Here is an 18,422-nt window from a genome sequence, read left to right as displayed (position 1 = left end):
AGACTGAAATCAGGATGACCCTGAAGGTAGGGAGTCTTTAGTAGACCAGAGAAATGCCTGACATTTTTCATACTGCTGCCCTATCTCCACAGGCATTGTGCCTGTGCTGCACAGTCCAGATGTGGCTGCGAGACTGTATGTTCTGGCAAAGCTAGTCCATTAGTGTGTTTATAGCTACATATCCATTATAATAATGGATTGTTCAGTAACTAAGGAGCTATAAATATCAATTCAACACTCTTAATATGGGCTGGGGTGCAGTATTTTAATCATGTTATTGGACTTTGTATTGAGTACCACTGAAGTGTAATTGAGTGTTTGACAATCAATTGTCATTTGCAAGGTGGGGGCAGGGGCTAACTGGCTTTCTACTGATGGACACTACTAGATTGTAGACGTCAGAAGAGTGCAAGTATGTCTGATATAAAACAGAACACACAGGAACTTGCACATAGTGTTGTTTGGAGCTAGGAATCTGTCTTCTGGAAAGAGCTTGCGAAGTGCCTTGCATCCTGTTGGCTTCTCAATTTTTAAAAATATCTGGTAGATGTTATTCACAGCGGTACTGGGGCCTTGGCCCCACAACTTCCATTCTAGTTAATGGCGCTTGTGGCTAATGCCCCCGCACTACTTCAAAAATCTCAGCTATCACCTTTCAATGAGGTGATCTCAAGGTGCTTAAGCTCAGCTCGTCTCGGTGAACAAGGCATCATCTCTGTTGGACACCTGGGGCGCTCAAGGCATAGGGCTGGGAGGTGACTGCAGCAGAGCTGGGAATAGAATCCGGTTCTCAACTCCCATTCTTGTGTCTTTACCACAAGACTAACTTTCCTCTCCACTATCCATTTATTAGCATTGGGTAACATGGAAAACCCTCTTTTGGTGGGCACAGCAGTATTCCATCTGCATGGTGTAAGTGCGGGATGTGGGGAATCCTCAAGTGTTGTACGTTTAGGGTGAATCCATTAAACACTCGACATAGGTCTCCTAGAAGCTGTCCAATGTAATGGCTCACTCGCTGGGAGCTGGGCTGGAGTTGAGGGCATTCCAGGAGTGAGAGACTCCTGCCCATCTTTAACAAGCAGTAGGTTAAGGGAGGAAGGATGATCTCTTGGTTAAAGCACAAGCGCTAGATGTTCCATGCTCTGGGTCTGTTACTGACTTTGGGCCATGTCCCTTCAGCTCTTAGCCCCATTGTACGCAGGTGGAGAAAGAGGCAAATACGTGCCTCACAGGGCAGTTGGGAGGCTAAATTCAGTGACCCTTGTAGAGTGCGTACACATCCTTGGATGGCAGGTATTGGAGGGTGAATGTTCTTTCACTGAGGGGCTGGTGTGGGAGGGATGTCTAAAAGTTTCCCATGTGTTGCATCATGTGCATTGTTACCTGCTTCTGTAATTACTGTTTCTTCAGCATCAGAGATCTGCATGGGGCTCAGCCGGCCGCTGGTGGTGTTTTGGGGAACAAGGTGTGGTACAGTAACGTCTTCCTGCACATTGGCCTCCTTGCGTTGGGAGGCTTGCTGGCTTTGAATATAGTGATCTAGGTATTGTGCTGGGCAGTGCCCTGGCATTGCTGCCTGGTAATGTGTGGCAATATATGGGGTGTTGGAGCCTGTTGGGGAGACGGCATCTCTTCAGCTTAACATGAAGAGGATCTTGTCTGTAATTAAAATGTAGGTGGTTCAGGTTTAATTGAGGATCCTGGTGTCTGTACACGGGGGCCCAGGGTGTAAGCTTGTTCAGGCAGGAGTTGCATCTTTCTATGTGTTTGTAGGACACCAACTCTGATTTGATGCTCTGGGCACTACTGGAATGCAAATAATACGTAGCAGAGCTACAGAGACAGCGTGCTTAGCCCCTGGTAGGTCAGGGAGCAAGTGAGTGCTTTGCCTTAATGACAATTCCCCCACTTAATTTCTGGTCTAGCCATGTAATCTGCGGGATCCCAAGCTGTTAGAAGAGTGGGATCAGACCAGGAGTTGCTTTCCCTTCTGGTTCCACGAATAGAGAACGAGACTCGTTCGGGATGCTGGGCCCCAAGTGCCTGCTTGCTCTGCTTGTGCTCCTTCCTGTCAAGCCAATTTTAGAGCGTTGCGTTGGTGGGTTTCCCAGTGTCCAGCCAGTACTCAGCTGGAAGGATCATGCTGTGTTGCAGGGATCTAGAAGGCTTTGCGTGCTGTTGTGGAGGGCACTGGGGACGCCAGCCTTTGGGCATTTGAAAGCTAGTGTAATTATCCCCTCCAGATGTTTAGAACACACAGTTTTGAGTAGCCTAACATTTCGGTTCCCCCCACTCTCTAAAGACTGAAAACTAAAGAGTTTCTTATACCCATACTTGACTCCTGGCTTTTGCCATTGGCCGAGTGAGGACTCTGAGTGTAAGGAGCTGTTGCCATCTGTAGTAGTTCCGGGGTGGGGCTCGTCCCTTCCTGGGGTGCCTGGAAGCCAGGCCGCCCCGCTACACCATCATTCCAGTGAGACCTGAGTTGGTGGATAACAAAGATCCCATGATGCTTTTATCCACAGTCAGGCTATTATCCCAGACTCATGGCCAGTTTCATCGCTTAAATCTTTCTAATCCCAACGTGGCGTTTAAACACCAGCACCACTAATTGTCTTCTCCCTGCAGTTTCAAGTGAATATGGCTGCCTCCTTCCCTCAAGCTGTTATGCCAGTGGTCCCCAACCTTTTTCGTCTGGCAGGCGCCAGACGACGAGCCATGGAGGACCTTGGCGGCGGACGAGCATCTGCCGAAATGCCGCCGACAAGCGGCAACGTCATTAGGCGTTGCCGCCGAAATGCCACTGAAAATTGGCAGCGACGCCTCTGGATGACGCTGCTTGTCAGTGGCATTTCGTCGGGTGCTTGTCCGCCAGCTAGTACGCGGGCGCACTTAGATGCACCGGCGGGTGCCATGGCGCCCGCGGACCCCAGGTTGGGGACCCCCTGTTATGCAGTGTTGCTGTAGATTGGTAAACAGCGGCCATGTTTTACCCTGCAGGTGGTTGCATTCCATTAGGTAGGCTAGTGATGCCTCTGTAATTTCTTTCTACCCTGGAGGCTTGTTTTCTCTGGATGCCAATTAACTCAGGGATTAACACCTTTGTAAAGGCTAGTCTGGACACTCCCAAACATTTGTTCCAGAATGCACGGTTGTCTACCCTAAGCCAGTAGTTCTCAACCCGTGGCCCACAGATTCTTTGGGGTCTACAGATTGTCTGAGGGACCTGCAAAAGCTTGTCGTTACCACAGAACAGTGGTTTTCAACCTGTGGTCTGCGGACTGATATTTCCAATGGGGTCTGCACCTCCATTGGAAAATTTTTAGGGGTCTGCAGATGAAAAAAGGGTGAGAACACTGTCCTAAGCTGATCCCTGTGGGGAAACTCCAAACACTGATAGCTGGGGAATGTCCAGGCTAGCCTTTACAAATGTTAGCTACCCTGTGGTAGTAATAAGTCTCATGTAGATACAATCTGGATGAAAGAGGCTATTAAATAGGACTAATGGGGAAAACTGGGTTAAAATACCCACCTCCCTCCCAGCTTGTTTTGACTCTGTGCCTCTCCTCTTTTGTTTATGGAGAGTTTACTTCTTGCCCCCTTCAGGAGAACCCCATGAGGATTAAGGCAGGTCTACACTTAAAATGCAGCTATAGCACTTAAGTGAAGATGCTCCTATGCTGGCAGGAGAGCTTCTCCTGTCGGCGTAGTGAATCCACCTCCTCGAAAGGCAGTAGCTATGTTGATGGGAGAAGTTCTCCTGTCGACACAGCGCTGTCTACGTGGGGGGTTAGGTCAGTATAACTAGATCACTCAGGGGTGTGAAAAATCCACACCTGTGAGCGATCTAGTTATACCGATATAGGTCTGTAGTGTAGACCTGGCCTTAGTCCTTGGCTTTCTGCTCCCTGGGCCATCTCATTGCATTTATCCCAACTCTCTTCCCCTGCTGACTTCTACTCATCTATGCCCAAACTCATCCCTCCTGAACCCCTGAGAGGCTACAGCTGTCCTTTGGTTCCTATCTCTGACTCCACCTAACTCTGGCTCTAACTGCTTTGTTAGGCCAGGGATCCTGGTAGTCACCTTTGATCTGAGCAGCTTTCCTCCTCTATCACCCTTCTCTCCATATGGTCACTAGAGCAGGGCCAGGACTTGTCGTTGCCTTGGCTGTGTGTCTGCTGAGCCATCTGACTGTTTCCCTTTCCTGGGAAAAGGAGCTAGAATGCTGCACCTTCCCACTGCTCTGTGGGACTCGTTTGAAGGCGGATTGGCTAGAACAGTGGGAGCGTGTAGTATTGGGGCCTTTGGGAGCCAGGTGGAGTGTCAGTGAAAAGGTTCTGCTGTGGTTGGACTAAATAGGATATCTCCATTAATTTATATTTATATCTCCTAGAACTGGAAGGGACCTTGAAAGGTCATCGAGTCCAGCCCCCTGCCTTCACTAGCAGGACCAAGTACTGATTTTGCCCCAGATCCCTAAGTGGCCCCCTCAAGGATTGAACTCACATCCCTGGGTTTAGCAGGCCAATGCTCAAATCACTGAGCTATCCCTCCCCCCTGTTGATAGTTGATCGGAGTAGGTAGGGATAACTGCTCCGTAGGATAATAAAGAGGGGGTTGTGCCTCCAGCCAGGGGCAGCTGAGGTAGAGACCCCAGGAGAAACCATGAGTCCTGTGAACTGAGGAAGAGCAGGGTTGAGGAGTGCAGGCCGGGCTAGTGCTGTGAGCTTGCAGCTCTAATGGCCTAGTTTAAGAAGTATGGTTCCAAAAAGGGGTCTTACGTCAGCCCCTTGCCCCCCATGAAACTAGGGAGAGGCAGCCCCATGACAGATCCCCTGCCCATTGTCTCAGCACAGATTTGTCTGAGCCACCAGCTTGTATATGTGAGGGGAGGGATTGTTCTCTAGTAGTTGGAACATACAGTCAGGCATCAGGAGGGGACTCTTGGGTTTTATTCTCAGCTCTGCTATCTGGGCGTTGTGGCCTTGAGAGTGATGCCCTTTCTTTATGAGTGGGCATGTGGGAGCTCAGGTGTGAGTGACTGCTTTTTGTAAATCACTTTGAGGGCCTTGAGTGGAAGGGGCTATACATGGCCCAGGTGTAACTAACAGAGCTTTGAGTAAAACTTGATTGATCACCTGGAAGTGACAGCGATCTTACCAGGCATTGGGGCTTAAAAGCACTGATGCCACATGTGGTGGCAGAACCATGTGGTAAACTGTATTGACCATGCACCTTCAACCATTTCACCTGCCTGTTTGCCCATCCCCACTGACCCAAGCCACTGATGGGCAGCGTTCAGTCTTAAACCTTGAATCTGTCTCTGATCCTGTATTTCATGAACAGTTATGTCTACGAATGGCCACTTCCCCTTCCTTCCAATGGTGTAAGGCATTGGTTTTCAGGCTGGACTGAATGTCGTTACACTGCATACTAAGAAGCTCTTCTAGAGGCTATTAAAACCAGAGTGGCTCTCTTCTCCCACTAATGCCTCTGGAGCTGGACTCGTGGTCCAAAAGAAGCTCTCTGGCTTTACAGAGGGATGTGAAAATGAGCGCTAGTAAAAACTTCCTATGGAATGTGTGGCTTAAATAGAATACATGATGGCATGGGTCTAAAAGGTCTGACACTCGTTTGGGGTGACCTATGTAACTCCATTGTGTCCATCTCAATGTCTGTAGAGCAAACCTTTATTCCACACAATTGTGTACTACAGAGAAGCAAGTAAAGTAGCTGCCATCACTAAATCTTTCCAATGTGATGGCTACCTGCCCATAACAGACAAGAGCCAGCATGTTAAATGAAGAGTAGCTGACAGACGATGTCTTTAGGCATCCCTTAAAGCCATCCCTTTCTGCAGGCTCCACCAGACGTGTGTCCCTGCTAATGAGCTACTTTCTGGAATAACTTGGAGTAAAGTCCCTTGTAGACCTGAGAAGACTTTAATCCATACTCTGTTTATAAGATGTGCTTACTATGTAGATGTGAACAAGATGTCCGTCCTTCCCAATGTGGGAGGAAAAATCACAGCCCAAACCTACCTTCACCCCACAAGCAAAAGACCTCTCCTCACCCTTTTGCCATGCCAAAAGATGCAGCAAGCCCTGGCTTTGTCAGACCTGTGGGGAAGGTAGACTGACATTGAGTGCCCTCCACTGGCACTGCCCTGCCACAAGCCCCCGGAGAGTGCCCCATGCTTTAAGCAGCTCACATCTAGTACAGCAGCACAGAGAAGGAGAAGCATAACTTGGGTAGCCAGGTGCCCAGGGATCAGTCAGCCCAGAAGAAGATTGGGATTGCTTCCAAGGAGGACAGCCAAGGAATACCCTAGTGAAGGGATTTGGTAGAACTAGCAAAAGATCTTTAGTTGCCCCTCTTGAGGATTGCAGACTAGGCCCTCTTCTGCAAAAGTCCTAGTTTGCTTTCCTACTTGATCTTTGTTGAGTGCTATGCTTTAATCTCCATTATTATTATTATTGAGTGGCGTATTCAGCCCTGTACACCCAGACCCTGCCCCAAGGAGTTCCTAGTCTAAGTACATTGTAATCTCATTGTCAAGTTAAACTGTGTTTAACGGTGTATGAATCAGATAGCTAATAGCCCATTTTAGACAGGCTGACACAAAGTCTCTGTAGCTGGAGAGAATCCAGCCTGCCTTAAATACAAATCAGTTTATAGAGCCCTCGCTTTGAACTCCTTCAGCTACCTAAATGTAGAAGAGGTGGCTAACGGATACAATCTGTTTTCACCTTCACAGCGGCTGAGTTAATACCGCCAGAGGAAGAGAGAGAGGGAGAGGCAAGAGGGAGTAATCTTTCCTCCTCAGAAGTTCCTTGCTAGGCAGCTGAGTGTTTTCAGTTTGCTTCCTTATTTCTTAGCTAGGTTTATAATTAGAGCAAATACGAAAAACAAAGTATAAAGTACCCCGCTGCGGCAGCTCCTGTGACTCTTGTCCCAGGGGACTAGGCCTGCTTCACCACAGTGGGTGTTGTGACCTGGTGCACTGGGTCACAGCACTGTCCAAATTTGGCCCAGCTGCCCCTCCATTGTCTTGCCAAAATTGAGCTGTGATATGGCCAGTGTGCCAGGTTGCAATGACTGAAGTGGGGAGCTGGGCTTAGCCCTGCAGAACAGGAGCTGTCACTACAGGATGAATGCAGGATGGGCTTGTTCCTCCCCAGGTCTGTCCCCTTCCCAGTGTGGCTAAAACAAAATAACATGAAATTCCTGGAAAATAACATGAAAATTGTTTTTAAAAAAAAAAAAATTAGAATTTCACAGAACTTTGATTATAATCCTCTGGAGTGAGTAGGTGAGAGGGAGTCACATTAATTACCCAATAATGACCGCCTTTCCTCTTGAAGTGGGTTTCTTGTTCTTTGCCTTGATCAAAGGGTTACCATTTTAGTAGGTAGTTTGGGGATGGGGGCAGAACCTCTTGAAAGCTAGCTCCATAGCAGTAGAACCATACCTATGTATTTCAGTGTTATGTGTCAAATCCTCCAGATTAATACGTCCACTGAATGTGAAGTAACTTTAACTGCCAGGTTCCATAGCAGCATTCACCAAGTGGAATTGAAGATAAGCTATTAGATGGCTTTCCAGTCTGCTCATTGCTTGAGAAATATAATTAACCGTATCAACGTATAGTCCAACTCCAAAAAAACCTTCCAGCTAAGGTTGTTCCGGTGGTTTAATGTAATCCTTGTACATATCATATATCCAGAACGTTATAGTAAAAGTGACAACAACAGCTTGAAATCTGGTCAGATTAAAAGTAGTTGTCATACACCTGCCCTGCCAGTTGCTGTCCTCGTTTTTTTAAAGTATGCTTTTATCCTGCATGTCTTGTGTGGAACTGCCCCATGCAAACAAGGAAAATGGACTAGAAAGAACAGCCAACACTTTTTGAAAGTGACTAATGTTTTTGCATGCCCAAGTTGAGACTCTTAAAAGGGCCCAATTTTCAGAAAGTGCTGAGCACCCACTTCTGAAAATCTGGAGTCTCAAGTTGAACTACCCAAAATCGGAAATCACCATTCAGAGTTTATGCCAAAGGGATGGCAAATGCATAGACAGAAGTGACTTCTAAATTGACTATTCTTTAAAGAGCGAATGGCTGAGAAGCAGAGCATTGTCTCTATTTATTTAAAATGACCACAATCTGTTTGTTTCGTTGACAGCAGTTTGAAATATTGCCCTTGTGATTCAATCTCACTGAGAGTAATCTGAGTAATACTTCACTCTGCTGTAAAAATCCACTGAGTCAAATGCTGTCCCTTCCTGGCACTCTCTGAAATCTCATTGTGCTGCAGGGGTATAAATCGGGGCAGAATTTACCGTGGTATAAGAGAGGCCATACTGGGTCAGACCAAAGGTCCATCTAGCCCAGTATCCTGTCTTCCGACAGTGGCCAATGCCAGGTGCCTCAGAGGGAATGAACAGAACAGGGAATTCTCAAGTCGCCCATTCCAAGCTTCTGGCAAACAGAGGCTAGGGACACCATCCCTGCCCATCCTGGCTAATGGACCTATCCTCCGTGAATTTATCTAGTTCTTTTTTGAACCCTGTTATAGTCTCGAACTTCACAACATCCTCTGGCAAGGAGTTCCACAGGTTGACTGTGCGTTGTGTGAAGAAATACTTCCTTTTGTTTGTTTTAAACCTGCTGCCAATTAATTTCATTTGGTGACCCCTAGTTCTTGTGTTATGATAAGGAGTAAATAACACTTACTTACTTTCTCCACACCAGTCATGATTTTATAGACGTCTATCATATTCCCCCCCTTACTCATCACTTTTCCAAGCTGAAAACTCAGTTTCATTTATCTCTTCTCATAGGGAAGCTGTTCCATACCCCTAATCATTTTTGTTGCCCTTTTCTGAACCTTTTCCAATTCCAATATATTTTTTGAGATGGGGCAACTACATGCAGTATTCAAGATGTGGGCATACCATGAATTTATATAGAGGCAATATGATATTTTCTGTCTTATCTATCCCCTTCTTAATGATTCTAACATTCTGTTTGCTTTTTGACTGCTGCTGCACATTGAGTGGATGTTTTCAGAGAACTATCCACAGTGACTCCCAAGATTTCTCTTTTGAATGGTAACAGCTAATTTAGACCCCATCATTTTATATGTATAGTTGGGATTGTTTCCCAATGTGCATTACTTTGCATTTATCAACATTGAATTTCATTTGCCATTTTGTTGCCCAGTCACCCAGTAATTTAGTGAGATCCCTTTGTAGCTCTTCGCAATCTACCTGGGACTTAACTAACTTGAGTAGTTTTGTATCATCTGCAAATTTTGCCACCTCACTGTTTACCTCCTTTTCCAGATCATTTATGAATACGTTGAATAGGACTGGTTCCAGTACAGACCCCTGGGGGACACCACTGTTTACCTCTCTCCATTCTGAAAGCTGACCTTTTATGTGTGTATTGATGACATCTAGTAGATGCTTTCACGTAGATTAGTCCCAGAATTTGGTACAATGTGTGTTGCACTGGTATAAGAAATAATCTGAAGGCCCTAGGGGTGTCTAGTGAAATTCATGCTAGTGAAAGATAATTTATGGAAACTGCTGTTCTATGTTTGTTCCAGTGTAGACTGCCCTTACCCTACCCTATCAGTGTGTCTAAGCACTGACCTAGAAGTCTGACCTCATGGATGTAGGCTGGATGGGGTGGGAGTTTCTCTCTAATCCATCTAATCTTTGCCTTTTCTGCTGAGACTACAAATCAGGCCAACTGAAAACTGATAGTGTGCAAAGATCCATTTGTGTCCCCAAGATCTGGATTGAGATCCACTAACTTTATGTGGGCCACAGAGCCGCCAGCAGGTGGCAATAACCAGGGTGGAGCAATTTAAATCAAGGCCATTGAAATCAATGATTTACATCATGGTTTGTTTTTAAGTCTCACTGGTTTTAAATCAGGTTGAGATTTTGTAATGTGTGCTATTGCAACTTTAGATTAAAACTTATAATGAACCTAGTCGCAAATTCTTTAAAAGTTGCCATTCCTTTTAGGGTATATTATAGAAATTTGTAAAATTCAAATAGGCAAAAAACCATCCTGAAAACTAAGGCCCTGATCCTGCAATTGCTTGAATAGCTGCTAAACTTGTTTTCATGAATAATTCCACTGACTTTAATCCATGTGCTGGAAATTAAGTATACGTATAAGTGTTTGCCGCATCGGGGCTAAAACTGTATTTTTATTAATCTTCTCTTAAGTGGCAGATCTGCTGGTTCAAACCAAAATTGCCTCGTTGTTAATGAAAAATCTATTCAGACTTCAACAAAATGATTGTAGAAAAAATTCACCCAGGTCAGAATTTTCAAAAATAGGAGCATTCGTCCTGTAAGGATGGAATTTTCCTAATCACCTAAGTGACTCAGGAACATAAGTCTGATTGATTTCAAACTTTAAGCCCTGATGGAGGAACGTAGCCTGGCCAAAACATTTCAGCTTTCTTGACATGTGGATGTTCAGTGTATCAGAAGATGGTGGTAGCTATAAATAGAACATTGGTTAATTTTGTGTTTGAATTTGTCTTGCTCTCACAGTAAGGATGTTGAGGCCCTGGGCTTGTATTTTTTTCCCCTTCATATAAGCATTTTAAGTGTAAAACTTCATGGTTGAATCTACGTAAACCCTGACATTATTCTAAGAATAAGAAATTAAAGAAAAAAGTATAAAACATCCACACTCCCGGTTTATAAAAAGGGAAGGAAGTAAAGGACTAGCAACACGAAAAATATCCTGATTTTGATCCACCTTGGCAATAACATTTGCCACTTCTGACTTCAACTGGAATTGTGACCTAGATATTTTTTTTGTTGGCGGTTGTGGGGGAGCTTATAAATTGAGCAAATAGTGCCACTGTTTTTGCAGGGTGTCCCATTGAACTATATCTGAGCTGCTGCGGAGGAGGAAGCAGTGATTCCCACGGCATTGTGAAACCATTGCCAAAGTGGGAAATGTGCCATATTTTTCGTGGTGCCATATTCAGGCATCATTGATGCTGATGGACAAAGTAGAGAAGTGCCCAGAGCTGCGTTAATTACAGGCTCCATTAACTGCACTGGAAATGGCCGATAGCAAAGAGAATAGTGCCTTTTCTAAATACTACAGCAAGTAAGAGAATCCATGCTATTTAAAAAAAAAAGTCACTAAAATCCAGTATGGGGGGGAATATCCCTGTGGCATAGACCAGTATGATACAGTCAGCTTTGAAGTGAATGCCTAAAAGCAGCTTTTACTAATTGCCGCTCGATGGAAAGATCAATATTGAATAGCTGCTCTGCCTCTAGCAGTCTGCAAACTGAAATTTCTCTGCCATGGGAACAGCTCTGGGTGCTAGACTACGTTTTATTAAGTAATGATTAAAAATCATATTCCCCTCAGGGAATTAACACTAAAACATTTGGCTGGGGCCAGGGGCCTGGAATATTTAATTCAGGAAGGGCGGGAAGAACTCTGTAGAGTTCACTAGAGTTCATAGTATAGTCACTCCCCTGGTAACTTTCCTGTTGGGTTTTTGAAGGGATTCTGGAGATGCCCGGGTGAGTGGGCTTAAGACTTGCATTAAGGAGACTAAAAGTAGCCGTTGCTAGCATGAGATCCCACGTGATGTCACTGTGGGGTAATTAAAGATCTGTTCCACAATGCCCTTGGAATGGAGGGAGCTGGAAACGCTGGAGCACTATTCTTTTATTTTGGATTTCTCATGTGCGCATGTCCAATTAAAATATTGCTCAATTAATTGAGCAACGGCAGCAAGTGTGAGGGAGCTTCCAACCTCACAGCTAAGTTCCCCTGTGCTCTGGGAAAGGCATGGGAGGGTAAATGAGCCCTGAGGGTCAAGACTTGGACTCCAGACTAGTGAGGGGGGGTGAATTCCAGAGCAGTGGGGCTTTCTCCCACTACATTACTGCACACTTGAGAGAGCGTTTGAGGTTTGGAAGTACCTTGTGCGTAGGAATGTGTTTAGAAATCTGTGATTTGGGGTAAAAACGCTTCTCAAATATATTTTGACCCTACAATCTGTGGATGCCAAGAAGTTTTGTTGTTCGCACTTACTGCACCTCAAAGCTACCCTTCCTCAGCTGTATTTCAGATCCAACACGCTTAATTTTGTGGTATGGGCATGTGAAACTGGTCTCTTCAGTTATGGATGGATTTTGTGCAGCAGTTATCGCAGAGCTAACATCAATAACTCATCATTCCTTTGAGTGTAGCTGGGGATCAGGCGTTGGATGGAAAGAGCTTGCCTTGTGACTGGATACAAATGAAAGGGGAGTCCGAGGACCGAAGTGGAGAGACTGGGGAAGATTCACATAGTAAAATATGGTGGAAAGCTTTAAGAAATTAAGCAGATACATTAAGTCATGGGACCTTTGCTTCCCTGTTGGATCAAGGGAGTCTTCATGGAAGAATGCAGCTGGAGAACTATACCAATGTGGAAATGGTTGGACGGGGGCAGAGGGGAAGAATTATCCCCTGAGAACCAGAGCCTTGCAGAAGTTATGCTTAGATTAGCTTTGGACTGCAATGGTAGCAGCCATAACTGTACTATGATGTATTTTCCACTGATCTTGTGCACTAAACAGGGTCAGTATTTGGGTGGGAGACATCCAAGGAATATTTTGGTCGTCTAGTAGAAAGTGTTGGTGTTCGGAACCCATACCCCAACATGGTGTAAAGGGGGCACTGTGATGCTTCAGTTATCACGTATCAGAGGAGAGAAAAAGCTGAGCTCCTGACTACTTGTGGATATTAACAGTTTGTGGTAGGACTACCAGAGTTTTATGATGGCCCCGGTGTCCTGGCCAAATGCCACCTTGAGTGATGGCATTACGTTTCTGAAGTGTCCACTTACAGTAGACAGTAAACGGCTATCCAATGTTGCAGTTTTTAATAATGCACAGCCACTTTCCATCCCAGAAGTGGCCAGGAAAGTAGTCCCCCTGTATACCTTGGAGATGAGTTTGGGATCCTTTGAGGTAAAAGGAGCGATGGAATTTGGAGACATTTACTGGGGAAATGTGGCTATCTAACACGCGCACACACACACACACACAGTGTATTTGAAACTAGCACATCGGGTATCTTGATCTCTGCTAATCTAATAACAGCCTTTGAGAAAATGTTAGGCTTTTAGCATTTTTATATTGCATTTGATAGTACATGTCCTGTGGTAAACGGTCCAGTTTCATTTAAGTAGTTCTTCCCTGTTTGAGAAGTGGGTACTTTTTCTCAGTAGACTGGGTCAAGTCATTGTAGTTTGTTGCGAAGGAGTGCACTCTTACTAGACAGAGTCTGTATTAGAAAGCCATGGCCTTTATGAAATGGTCTTGGAGGGGATCTCTCATCTTGCTGTTCACCAATTCTCATATTTTTTTTAATCTCTCAATTGCAGGTTCAATTGAACGAAAACAAGATGTCGGATAAGGGGAGTAGCACTGATGGAAAAACAGATATAGCCAATGGTAAGGGTAGGGGTGAAGGCCCGTTTGAGTCGTCTGCGCTTAAGACTAGCGCTCAGTGAACACCAAGAAATTCGGGATCATTTAGTAATTTCTCTGAGCATGTTCAGCCTCTACATTTGCCAGTTGTGAACCCTTATTCAAATGAAGAGCTTTTAGTGTCAATTCTTGTACAGAGCAAATATTGGATGTGGCACCAAAATACATTTTAGTAAATGAAATGAACACGGTGACCAAACAAATTCCTCACTGAAGTGTTCCATAATGTGATGCAAGTGCTCACCAGCCCTCCATCGGCAGGGGTTTGTTTGCACAGAATATTTATTGAATAGCTTTGGTTAGTGAACACCCACAAAAATGGTAGGCTGCTTATGAGCAGCACAAGAGGCTACATTTGCCAAACAAATCACTTACCCTGTGAATTGTTCACTTAGCTCTATATAAGCCATTTAAAGTGATATGGGGGAATCAAATGTCCGATCTAAGCATCCTGCAACATGGGGAAATCCTCATTCTGTCCCTAGAGCAGTGTTTTCTCTCCCATCACTTCACTAACAAAGTTGCATTAGAATAGGATCTCTGGACCAATTCCTGGTTCCACCGAAGTCCGTGACACAACTTCCATTGACTTCTGGAGACCCAGCATTAGGCCCTCTGTTCCTAATATCTGCTCCACTGTTGTCTCCTTCAAAATCCCTTGAATCGGATCATGGCTGGATCATCTTCTGGTGGAGGAGAATCGTCAGAGAAACGCTTAAAAAGCAGAACTGGCCTTCAGATAGCCTTTGTCATGAAGAAGAGGAGTATGTCTGTGTAAGCAGGATTGTTGCCTAATACTGTAGAGAACTCCCCGAAGCATGGCAAAGCTAGCTGTTGATTCAAATGCCAGGTAACGTCCTACATCTGCCTAGACCCTGCTCCTCTGTACGTGGGAGTAGAGATTTGTTAAAGCTCTTGTGCAAGGTATTGCAACGTGGGGCAGATTTTGTTTGTTGCTAAATGAGTGGAGGTTACAGAATCCTGAGCTTCTTTATAGCAGTCTGTGATCCTGTTAATAAATGAGAGAGGAAGGGGGTTAATGGTATGCTCCAGGGGGAGATGGGAAGAGACAAAGACAGCGGGGCGGGGGGAGGAGGGAATACAAGACTTGGTTGGGAAAGGAAAGAAAATAATGGGAGGCACATTGTGATCCCTGAATGAAGCTGCGATTAAAAATGTAACACATGGGAGTGAAACAACTGGCCACAGGGTTGTTCCTGAGCTAGTGTTGCCCAGAGAGGATGTCCCGACATCAGGTGTGAAATACAGAGATTTCCTAGACTAGAACCGTAGCTTGGAAAGTTCCATCTTTCAGGGAGCTAGCTGGAGTTCCATGCAGCGTAAATGGTTCTGGGACTGTGGACCAGACCGTAACCCCACGTCTTGGTCACTCTGTGTATGCGCTGGCGATCCCATGGCCCTTTGTAAGAGTAGGGATTTGACTGGAATTTTCTCCCCCTTCTGTTGTGCTGGGCTCCACCCTGGAAGTGGCTGCATTTCAATGGTGCTTTTGGGAACATGAGAATCCTTTGGTGCTATAGAGATGTGAAGTTATTTACCCTAGAATCAATCCCATGGTCTCTCCTGTGCAGGAAGCTTATCCAGCAGCCCTGAAGAAATGTCTGGAGCAGAGGAGGGGCGAGAGACCTCCTCAGGCATCGAAGTAGAGGCCTCGGACCTCAGCCTGAGCCTCACTGGGGATGATGTAGGGCCCAATCGCACCAGCACAGAGAGCCGGGACACGGACACGGAGAGCTCGGGAGAGGAAAAGGACTCGGACAGCATGGATGACACGGGCCACTACTCGATCAATGAGGAGAACCGGGCCCACGACCGGTCCCACTCAGACGAGGAGGAGGAAGAAGAAGAGGAGGAGGAGGAGCAGCGGTCCCGGCGACGCGCCCAGCGCAAGCGTGCCAACCACGATCAAGACTCCTCGGATGACGAGCGGGCGCTGGAGGACTGGGTGTCCTCGGAGACGACTGCTCTTCCTCGGCCCCGCTGGCAGGCTGTGCGTGCCCTCCGGGAGAGGGAGCTGGGCTCCAGCTCGCGCTTTGTCTACGAGGCCTGCGGGGCCAGGGTCTTTGTGCAACGTTTCCACCTCCAGCACGGCCTCGAGGGGCACGGCGGCTGTGTCAATACCTTGCACTTTAACCAGCGTGGCACGTGGCTGGCCAGCGGCAGCGACGACCTTAAGGTGGTGGTTTGGGACTGGGTCAGGAGGCAGCCGGTGCTGGAGTTTGAGAGCGGCCACAAGAGCAACGTCTTCCAGGTGAGAGGGGGTGGGGCTGAGTGTGTCTGGAGAAGGGGGTGGCTGAAGGGGCTGGTAGGGGCATCTCCCACTCCACTCAGAAAGATGCCAAGAGCTGAGTTATTCTGCTACATTTGTAAAGGGGTGAAAGTAACTGAACGTGTGTGTGCTGGGAGAGCAGGTATCTTGGTGCCAGGACTCCAGGGTCCTATTGAACCTCGCTTTCCCTGGCGAGTGGGAGAGCCGGTGCTAGCTCAACTGAGCTTCCATAGCGTCTCCAATCGGCACGGCTGTGAAGAGCCTCCCAAAGGCAAACCAAGTCTGCCAATAGCACCTTGACGGGTCTGCTCCAAGTTGCTGCCCAGGGGGTTCTGAGCAGCAGCAGGTACTCTAGCAGTCAGGTCTGCTGCTCCTTAGGGGAAGCTGGGAGCAGCAACGGAGGCAGGAGCTGTATGTGGAGAAGGGTCTTAGGGGAGCAGCCACCATGTTCACAGGAGGCTCTGGAGTGGCAGGGAGATCAGAGAACTCTGGCTTTCTAGCAGCCAGAGGTTGCTGTGGGGAACGGACTTCATGTTTTATCTCACCTGCTCACCAGAGGCTAATAGGAAAGACCAAGTCCAGGGGCAAACCTGTGGGCATCCCAGCATCTCCACCTCTCCGTACCTGCTTGAGATGGAGGTAATGCTGGGCTTCTCAGCCAGGGCATTGCCCTGCACTGTGCAGGGCATCTCTCTGGCTAGGGTAGAATTGTTCAAACCCTGTTTGAAGTACTGTATAGACTCCAAACCAGCCTTTTCAGTCCCCCTATCTTACACATGGAGAAACTGAGGCATAGAGCACTAGTGACCTGCTATTAGAGGTGGCACTACAGCTTGGGACTCGCTGTTTTTTTGCCTGTATGCTCAGTCCACAGATCCGGCGACTGTGTTTGGGGTGGAGGGTGGGCAGGATTCCAGCCCTAAGGACTGTGGGAGAGCAGCTGTTCCCAGCCCCAGTGGAACGCAGCATCTCCTTTTGCTCTCCTCCAGGCTAAGTTCCTCCCCAACAGCGGCGACTCAACTCTAGCCATGTGCGCTCGGGATGGTCAAGTCCGGGTAGCCGAACTCTCCGCCACCCAGTGCTGCAGAAACACCAAGCGCGTGGCACAGCACAAGGGAGCCTCACATAAGGTGAGCAAACTGGCTGCTGTTTCTGTCTGGTGCCAGGAAGTAGGGACGGATAGGGCCCATAGCAGCCAGGCTTCCCGTACATTAGATGTCAAAAGGAATCGCTTATACCTGTGTGACTATGGAACCGGCCAGTACCCTCCTCTGTCTCTTATTTTCAGTGAATATAAACCTCCGTCTAATTTAAAGCATGATTTGAAAGGCCTGTGCCTTCTCCTCCCTTGGTATGTAGGTTTCCTCTGAAGCTGATGTGTTCCTTTAACTCAGTTGCATGTCTCTGAAAAAACTGGCCTGTCCCATCTAAGGGAATGCTTGCCCAAGGAGATGGGTCTCACGTTGCACTTCGAAGGTGGTAAGATTTGGACTACCTCATTGTCCAGGGCTTTCCTCTGAAAACGCCTGGCGCTGAGGATTTCCTCCTGGGCTCTCTGTGGAGCACCCTATGGCAGAAGGTCACAGTTCATTCCTTTTCACCTGCTCTGGCCCCTCCTCAATGCAACTCTAGCATCTTTCTCTTTTGATGGCTCCTGCGTGCGAAGCAGATGAGTCCCTGGCGCTGGCTAGGACTCCTAGCTTTATGAGGTCAGAACAAATGCAGGAAGTACAGGTTGTCCTGGAGCCTTTCAGTTGACGTTGCCATGCGTTTACCTACATTGAATTTAATCTATGATTGCACTGCCGAGCATCCAATCCCCTGTGGAGTCCTTCTGAAGTACTTTGCAATCCTAATTAAAGAGTTGTGCCTTTTCATTGGTCTCCTTCCCTGCCAGATGCTGCCCAGTAACAATTCTCTCCTGGATTTCATGAGGCTTGTTGCTACACCACTTGTTTTTATGGTCACTAGCAGGAGTGTGTTTATCCGGGGGTGGGGGACTGTCAAAGTGCAGGCCGAAGGCAGCATTTGGAGTTCTGCGGCCCATGAAAACTGCATATCCCAGCATGCTCTGTCTCAATCCAGGTTGGGGCGGCTCAGTCACATGCAGGATATTGACTACTGGGCCGTGTCATCTGCACTGAAGGCAGGATGGGCTTGGTCTATAGCACAGCCACCAGGCACTTGTACATTTACCACTGGGTCCTTCCATTGGGCAAGGTGTGGAAATGTTAGAATCATAGAATCTGAGGGTTGGAAGGGACCTCAGGAGGTCATCTAGTCCAACCCCCTGCTCAAAGCACGACTACTCCCCAACTAAATCATCCCAGCCAGGGCTTTGTCAAGCCTGCCTTAAACTCTAAGGAAGGAGATTCCACCACCTCCCTAGGTAACCCATTCCAGTGCTTCACCACCCTCCTAGTGAAAGTTTTTCCTAATATCCAACCTAAACCTCCCCCACTGCAACTTGAGACCATTGCTTCTTGTTCTGTCATCTGGTACCACTGAGAACAGCCGAGCTCCAGGCTCTCTGGAACCCCCTTTCAGGTAGTTGAAAGCAGTTATCAAATCCCCCCTCATTCTTCTC

The 18,422-nt window shown here is 47.0% G+C and overlaps 1 protein-coding gene across 2 annotated transcripts in view; it reads left to right on the top strand.

Moving 5' to 3' along the window:
* DCAF8 (DDB1 and CUL4 associated factor 8) overlaps positions 1 to 18,422 on the top strand; it is a 51,533-nt gene that overhangs the window by 7,087 nt on the left and 26,024 nt on the right. The window contains exons 1-4 of one of the 2 annotated variants that reach the window (XM_054010706.1): positions 9,386 to 9,447; positions 13,440 to 13,509; positions 15,138 to 15,817; positions 16,825 to 16,965. In XM_054010706.1, coding sequence (XP_053866681.1) covers positions 13,461 to 13,509; positions 15,138 to 15,817; positions 16,825 to 16,965 — 870 coding nt within the window. In that variant the 5' untranslated portion in view covers positions 9,386 to 9,447; positions 13,440 to 13,460. Of the gene's footprint in view, positions 1 to 9,385; positions 9,448 to 13,439; positions 13,510 to 15,137; positions 15,818 to 16,824; positions 16,966 to 18,422 lie in introns of those variants that run through there. The other variant, XM_054010705.1, reaches the window with a different exon arrangement.

The sequence above is a fragment of the Malaclemys terrapin genome, chromosome 21 (assembly GCF_027887155.1).
Source record: "Malaclemys terrapin pileata isolate rMalTer1 chromosome 21, rMalTer1.hap1, whole genome shotgun sequence".
Taxonomy (NCBI): Eukaryota; Metazoa; Chordata; order Testudines; family Emydidae; genus Malaclemys; species Malaclemys terrapin.
Note: the sequence above shows the minus strand (reverse complement) of the source record. Positions and strands in the feature narration are given on the sequence as shown.